General features: G+C 41.7%; 3 protein-coding genes across 8 annotated transcripts in view; 2 read left to right on the top strand and 1 right to left on the bottom strand.

Annotated features, from left to right (window-relative positions):
* The window catches only part of LOC123509700 (interleukin-1 receptor-associated kinase 4-like), a 37,372-nt gene extending 33,231 nt beyond the window's left edge, over positions 1-4,141 (top strand). For all 4 annotated transcript variants that reach the window (XM_045264194.1, XM_045264195.1, XM_045264196.1 and 1 more), the window contains 3 exons: positions 578-733; positions 3,130-3,192; positions 3,588-4,141. In XM_045264194.1, coding sequence (XP_045120129.1) covers positions 578-733; positions 3,130-3,192; positions 3,588-3,776 — 408 coding nt within the window. In that variant the 3' untranslated portion in view covers positions 3,777-4,141. The remainder of the gene's footprint in view (positions 1-577; positions 734-3,129; positions 3,193-3,587) is intronic.
* Positions 4,142-4,278: 137 nt separating this feature from the next.
* The window catches only part of LOC123509699 (diacylglycerol kinase theta-like), a 59,050-nt gene continuing 55,891 nt past the window's right edge, over positions 4,279-7,437 (bottom strand). For all 3 annotated transcript variants that reach the window (XM_045264192.1, XM_045264191.1, XM_045264193.1), the window contains exon 17: positions 4,279-7,437. This exon is cut by the window's right edge. The gene's annotated coding sequence lies outside the window, so the exon portion shown is untranslated.
* LOC123509439 (translation initiation factor IF-2-like) lies at positions 4,386-4,784 on the top strand. The gene has a single exon (XM_045263728.1). It carries the CDS (start codon positions 4,386-4,388, stop codon positions 4,782-4,784), a length of 399 nt encoding a protein of 132 aa, XP_045119663.1.

Consider the following 7,437-nt stretch of genomic DNA (forward strand, 5'->3'; position numbering starts at 1 on the left):
TCATTAACCATTTTAATGGTGTTCATCTTTGTATCCTTTACCTTAAGTTATTATTGTGACTATAATGTCTATAAGTATATCAGTGGTTCTCAAATCTTTTCAGCTTATTAACCTATTTGGCATGCCACATTAAACATATCTCTTTCATAATATGTTGTCAATATACATGTCCAATACTGGACATATTATGTCAGAGTTGCTAAGTTACTGTGTCCTGAAGCATACCTGTCAAAATACTCTTGGCTTGCTGCCCACTTATAGACATATTTACATATTTCTTCTTCTATAATTATTTACAATAGTTTTTTATGTTTATTGTTATTTAGTTTATCAAATAATAGTTACAGTTTCACTTTACAACATAAGTTAACATTACTCCTTAATGTAAGGTACCAGTGTTGTTTTTTATTTTCAGTTTTTTTTATTTATTTTTTTTTTTATTTAATTTTTGTTGTACCTAACATCACCTCATAAAAATTGCTAGATTACCCCCGAGGTCTGATTAATCCCTTGTTTGGGTACCAGTGAGGTTATGTACAATGGATGACTGATCTGACTTTATGATGATCTTGCTCAGGTTGGTGATTTTGGCTTGGTGCGGTTGGGGAGTGGAGGCACCCACACTGCCACTCTCATCAAGACCACCACAGTGTTTGGCACCTCAGCCTACATGGCTCCTGAGGCCTTCAGGGGAGACATCTCTGTTAAGATGGACACCTTCAGCTTTGGAATTGTAAGACAAACAAATGGAAGTCTTTTGTATGTTTTCCATGTTATCTGTAGATTTTGTTCAATTAATGTTCATGGTAATTTTTTATTGTTGTAGTACAGTGCTTACTCCAATTTTGCGAGTTCAAATTTTGCGATGCGCCAATTTTGCGACCAAGGACCAAAAATTGCCATTTTAAAAATTTCCCCATCATGCTCTTTTCTCCCGGTCTTGCGAGTGGTGGCGGCGGGAGAGAGAGCGTTCCCGCTAATTATATATTACTGTATTATATAGACAATATATTTTATTAATTTATTCATATTTATCATATTTATAGTATATTTATCATAGTTTGGTGGTTTTTGGCTAGTTTTCTTAAAAATCTGGCGTAATTCAACGAAGCTCATCTGGCAACACTGCCCCGCTCCCTCCCGCGTTCCATTTGTTTATGTACACCTCCGTCCTCCACGGAGTTCTCTCTGCAAATTTGGAGGAATCCTTGTTCTCGACTTTGTGCGACATGGCGCCACCAACCAAGAAAAACATTAGGCTAACTTTGGAGCAGATGAAGATAATTAAGATGAAAAGAGGTGGAAAAATGGACTGTGATATTTCCAGAGAGTTTGGTGTGGGAGAATCAACTGTGAGAATGGTGTTTAAAAACTGAGAAAATTGAAAAAGCTGTAAAAACCTATGGTGGACAGATTTTTGATTCTCGTAGCCATTGTACAAACACTGTGATCATTCATATGGAAAGATACCTGGCTCAATATATATGTGATATAATTATGGGCAAAATATTAGGAAAATATTAAAAAATTAGGCAACCATGGACGAGGGGTCCACCATATTCAATTTTTTCCATAGGAATAATACTTCCAATTTTGCGATTTCCAAATTTGCGACTCACAATGCCGCCCCATTTCTCGCAAAATTGGAGTAAGCACTGTACCTTCTCGGGGAGTTGAAATAAACCTCAGCTTCAACACAAATTCATGCATGTAACTAAAGGTGAAACTTGCACTTTCATAAATTTTATTTTGTAACATTGCCTTCTCATCAAAAGAATGTATGGTAACATTGCCTTCTCATCAAAAGAATGTATGTTTTTTTTAAGTATAATGTGCGTGTGTATATATATATATATATATATATATATATATATATATATATATATATATATATATATATATATATATATATATATATATATATATATATATATATATATATATATATATATATATATATATATATATATATATACACATACATACACACACACACACAGTGGAGACTCAATACTCAAGCACAAAAATTCAATTTAATACTAGAAAAAAATACCTGATAGTCAAACACGTGGTTGTAAACAAAAGTTTCCTGGTGTCCCCTACCCCCTCCCCCAATTGAGACTTGTGCTGCTACGGTCATGAAAATAACATTCTCCTACATTCTATCTGTAGTTTTTTTTATTTATAAACTTGCATTAACACCAAAGGCTTATTAGTGGTGAAAATATCTGCTAGTCAAACAACCACACATTTGGTAGTATACAAAGCTCTGTCATCTCCCTTCTTGCAGCCACCACTGTACTGTTCTGATACCGTTTTAGTGGTAATACCAGTAATACCGGTATACCGATGCCAGTGCACATCCCTAGTCTTGCTGTAGTATTGAGAGAAAAAAAAAATATTCCGTATTCTCTGGTAGTTTTTCATTTAGAAACTTATGAGGGGACCAAAGAGGCTTATTAGTGGTGAAAACAAGGAATCTGGTGCGAGTGCAAATGGTAGTGAGCCACATCCCTCCATTACTGGATTCACAGGAATCACACCAGGAGAAAAGTTATAAAGACGTTTTCATCCTCCAGCGACCTCCCTCCTCCTCCCTATCCTTATCCCCTCCTCTTCGAAGTTATCCATCACCAGCCTTCTCTTACGGTATGTACAAATCAAAATTGTAAAAAAACATACATCAAAATTTTTATAAACCTGAGGTTTTTCTAAGATTAGAACAAATTATCTGATTTATAGGTATCAATAGTCAAATTTTTTAGTACTCAAACAGCCATTTGGGACAAATTAAGTTCGAGTATTGAGTCTCCACTGTGTGTGTGTGTGTGTGTGTGTGTGTATATATATATATATATATATATATATATATATATATATATATATATATATATATATATATATATATATATTAATGTGTGTGTGTGTGTGTGTGTGTGTGTGTGTGTGTGTGTGTGTGTTAAACTGTTAAACCTATTCAGTATTAAAATTCCTGAGAATGTTGTGGTGTCACTTCATACAATTATGCATAACAACAACACCATCAAGTTTTCATTAAAGTCAAGTAGTGATATAAGATTTGTTTGTCTAAAGAATGTAACAATAAATGAGCATGAGTGTTTACCGCAGGTGCTGCTGGAGCTGCTGACTGGCCTGCCATCCTACCAAGAAGAGCGAGAAGGCTGTGACCTGGTAATGCTCTCTCTCTCTCTCTCTCTCTCTCTCTCTCTCTCTCTCTCTCTCTCTCTCTCTCTCTCTCTCTCTCGGCCAGTGCCCATTCCTCTATTAGCTTTGTGAGATAGCTTTCATTAAAAATAAGACACCACCAGAAATTAACATTTACTTGAAGGTTTAGAGATTAGGAAATAATATTTCTATAAGTTAAGACATTACTTTTATCATTGCATAAAGTTCAGCCTTGTGATTGTCAACAATTGTAGCTCCTGTCATGAGATTGGCTGCTTTTTTATCTTAAATAAATTAACAAATCAGTTCTAATGCAGAGGGAGAAAACTGCATTAGGGTGACTGTTTGCCATTTGAGCAGTGAAGACAAATGTGCCACATTGTAACTAAATTTTCTTGCAGCTGTCCTTTGTTCAAGAGAGTGAGGCTGAACCTTCTGAACTCCTGGACGAGAAGGCTGGCCAGTGGAACCATGGTGTGGCTGTCCATCTGTTTGGTCTTGCTGACCTGTGTACTGAGTCCAAAAAGAGGAGACCAACAATGGTGCAGACCCTTCACAACTACAGAAAAATAATAAACCCTCATTGCTGATTTTTACGTAGTAAAATATGAGATTTTGTCCCTGAATGCAAAATATATGAATATGCATTTGATAATTATAAATAGCATGTAGAGGTCTTCCTCATGCTCATAAGAAACATTACTTTTGCTGGTGACTACACCAAGATGACCAGAACTGAAAACTAAAGTACCTTTGCTGTTATTCATGAACTGTTATCATCATGACTATTTCACTGAAATCAGTTAAAAAAAAAATTTGTTAGCTATTGCAGATGTTAATGTTACTTCCATATACAAATATACAATATGTCTATATAAAGTTTATAAACATTTTGTAAGTTTATATACTGGTTTTGAAATCAGAGCCCTTAATAAAGACTAAGTTAAATGGTGAAGACTTGTTTCTTGGAGACCATTGCCAGTGCCGCTGAGCAGTCACAGGTCGTGAATGAGCTTTTTAAGAATGGTACTTGGGCATCGCTGGGCACTGCATGACAGGCATCTGGTGGGGTGCAGGATAATAAAACAAGGATATATTTGTACATGTAATATTCTATATGTTCACGAATGTTATCACTCTATAATCGACATGAATATAGATTTGACTTTTATTGCAGGTTAAACTGAATAAATACTGACATGTGTGGGCGTGTTCTGGGCGGTAGGCGGCGCGGGCGGGACAGCAGGTCGGTGCCGGGTGGCCCGGGCGGTCCACCTGGCCGCGGGTCTCCCGGCAGCGACGGCTGGGTGAGCCGCACGCACCGTCCGCTGCACCACAAGCCACAGCGACACAACAACACGCGATTGTCGACGGCCCCGCGCGCCACCCAATTGTTCGAAGAACAACTGAGCCCCGGGTGGCGCGTGGGGTGGCCCGGCCCGCACCCCCGCCAGTGCTGTGCTGCTAAAGCGGGCGGCGCGGGCCCAGGGCCAGGGGGGCCACCACGAGTGCGGCCCGGGCCAGGAGGCACGGCCCGCAGATGCGTGTGGGCGGGACGGCCGCCTGGCGGATATGCGGTGGACCCTGGCTGGATATGACGACTCTCGGCAGTGCCAGCAACAGTAGCGGTAGGAGCAGCAGTCCGGACCCCGCAGCGCGGAGGCTGGTCAGCTGGCTAGCCGACTGAGTGGCAGCTGCCACCTTCACATCACACACTCACACTACACTCGCCCAGCGTGAGGGAGGCAGGAGCTGGCCGCCACGCAGGCCAGTCCTGGTGGTGGTGGCAGTGAGCTCATGACAAAGCCTTGGACCCATCGCTACCACCCTCACGCCTCACGCTCACTCTTCACTCACACTCCCCAACCACCTGACCGTCTGTTTGTCTGTCTGTGTGTCTCACAGCACACACACCACAAACTATACGAGACGACACACAACGTGGAAGAACTACAGCAACACCGCGCCCATACACCGCCAAGCGCGGAGGTGGTAACACTGTAGAGGGACCACTGAGGAGAAGGTGGCAACACTGTAGAGGGACCACTGTTCAAGTGGTAACATTGTATGAGGAGTACTGGATATGGCAACATGTAGAGGGAGCACTGGGGAAGTGGCACCATAGGAGGTAAACCACCAGGAAAATGTGGCAACACCGGTAAGGTTATTTAGGGAGGGAATTGAAAATGCTGTACTGGTTCACTGCTGAAGATCTGGTAACACTGTAAGGGAGCACTGGAGTGGCAACAATTTACAAGGACCATGGAAGAAGTGTCTGAACACTGTTGGGAACCACAAGGGATGGGAGCGCTATAGGGACCACGAGGAGTGGCACGCTATTGATGACCACTGGTACCGTCTTGACGGGACCACCAACATGTGGCACGCTAAGGGAGCCACTGAGGCATGACAGCACTGTAAAGGGTCCACTAAGGAAGTAATATAATACGGCAGAGGCCACGGAGGGTGATGCTCCGGACATGACTGAAATGGCTCAACTGTGTACGAGCCATTGGGGTGTGGCACCAGTGTGCAGGGACCACTGGGGAGGTGGCATAACCGCTTATAGGGACCACTAAGGTGTGGCAACACTGTAGAAGGGACCACTAAGATGATGGCAACACTAGAAACCACTCGGAAAAAAATATATGGCAACACCATCAAGGTGTCAAAGAGCACAGTGATCACTTATGGAAGAAAAAAGAAAAAACATCGACTGTGTCTACGTCACAGGGAGGGGCAGCGGGGGCAACACCTAGGGGTGGGAGGCACGAGGGTTGCAACACCTAATAACAGCCACTGGAGTAGCCCATGTATAATATTGGGCCTCAAGGACTCAGGACAAGGGGGGAAACATACATCAGATACCACTGAAAAAGGAATCATAGGCAAGGAGGGGCAGGGTTTACACGAAATGAGCGAGTAGGTTTTCTTTTATGGGGACGCGCTGAGGGAGGGAAGAATACACAATACACCATCACTTCCATTAAGAGGAGGAAGTGCTTTGTGTCAAGATCCATAAACTGAGTCGACACATTCATGGCTTCTTGGATTCTCTGTGGGTTTTAAGATTTCATCCACAAGACAGATCCATTAAAAGCCAGTCTTAGAAGTCCCAGGTAGTTTTAGGCCCTTCAGGATTCAAGAAATTATCCAGTTATGAGTAATTGTTCTGTTTTGGAGCCATCAGTGGAAAAGTGACTCGTAAGCCACCACTGGGTAAATTCTTGGAATGAAGAAGAGCCTGGAATCCTTCAAAGTATCATTTTTTTTTTCTCTCTGAATGCAATTGCTACGGTTTTATAGTCTGAATTCTGTGAAGCCACTGGTCACTTCGTAAGCAGTAATAAAGTGGTAATACACTATCGAACAAGTCACTTCACAACGCTACACACGATCATGACCTGCAATAACCTGACAGCGTGCACGTCACCAGCCTTTCTCAAAAGCAACTCGTATCAAGAACCACCACGAGTTTATGCTAAGTGTCGGCGAAGTAAAGAAACAATCTAAAAAATGTCAATCAAATAAATAATAAGTAATGTATGGAAGATATGATGTTAGTGTAATGGAAGTATGGTGTAACTCTTTGGACGAACAGCAAGTCTTAGGTAAAGTGAATAGCTTCATGAATCACGCATCAAACTGAGAAGGCAAGAAGTGACTGCCGATACATATTGCAACTAAGACGTTCATTTACCAAACTCATCAAACAAGCCGCAGCTGATATCGGTGTCTCTTGACGTCTTCACTAAACTCAAGAAAACAAAGGCAAGCTTCACTCGTCATTAAAGTCCGTTTATCTCATTAGGAGATTTTATGGCACTAGACGCATAATGAATACCGAGAAACAATGATAACATTCTGATGCTTGTTTCGTTGTAGTAGTAGTCCCACACAAATGGTTCTTGAGTCGCCTGCACGCTGCTGTACTGGGAAGCTTGCAGGTCTTGGGGAACACACACAGTAATGACGGTGTGATTCGGGGGCACGACACACATAAGTAAAACTGAAGACACGCTCTACAAAACCCAAGTGTTCTACAAAATGCGAACTTCACAACCGTCCGACCCTCTGGGCTGTCCGCATGCACGGGGAGATCTTCACGTGCTGTCCAGTTCAACTTGCATTGTTTAAAGTTCAATCGCATTAATTTTTTCCACACTATATGAAGTATCCACTTGAGCTGGAATGCTTATGGGCCTCGATTTCTCGAATTCCTTAACTTTGGATCATCCATACGCTTACCAC

Source organism: Portunus trituberculatus, chromosome 27 (assembly GCF_017591435.1).
Source record: "Portunus trituberculatus isolate SZX2019 chromosome 27, ASM1759143v1, whole genome shotgun sequence".
Taxonomy (NCBI): Eukaryota; Metazoa; Arthropoda; class Malacostraca; order Decapoda; family Portunidae; genus Portunus; species Portunus trituberculatus.

Bases quoted from the DNA above. Each gene is read 5' to 3' on its own strand.
- LOC123509439 (XM_045263728.1), top strand. From the start codon at position 4,386: ATGTGTGGGCGTGTTCTGGGCGGTAGGCGGCGCGGGCGGGACAGCAGG.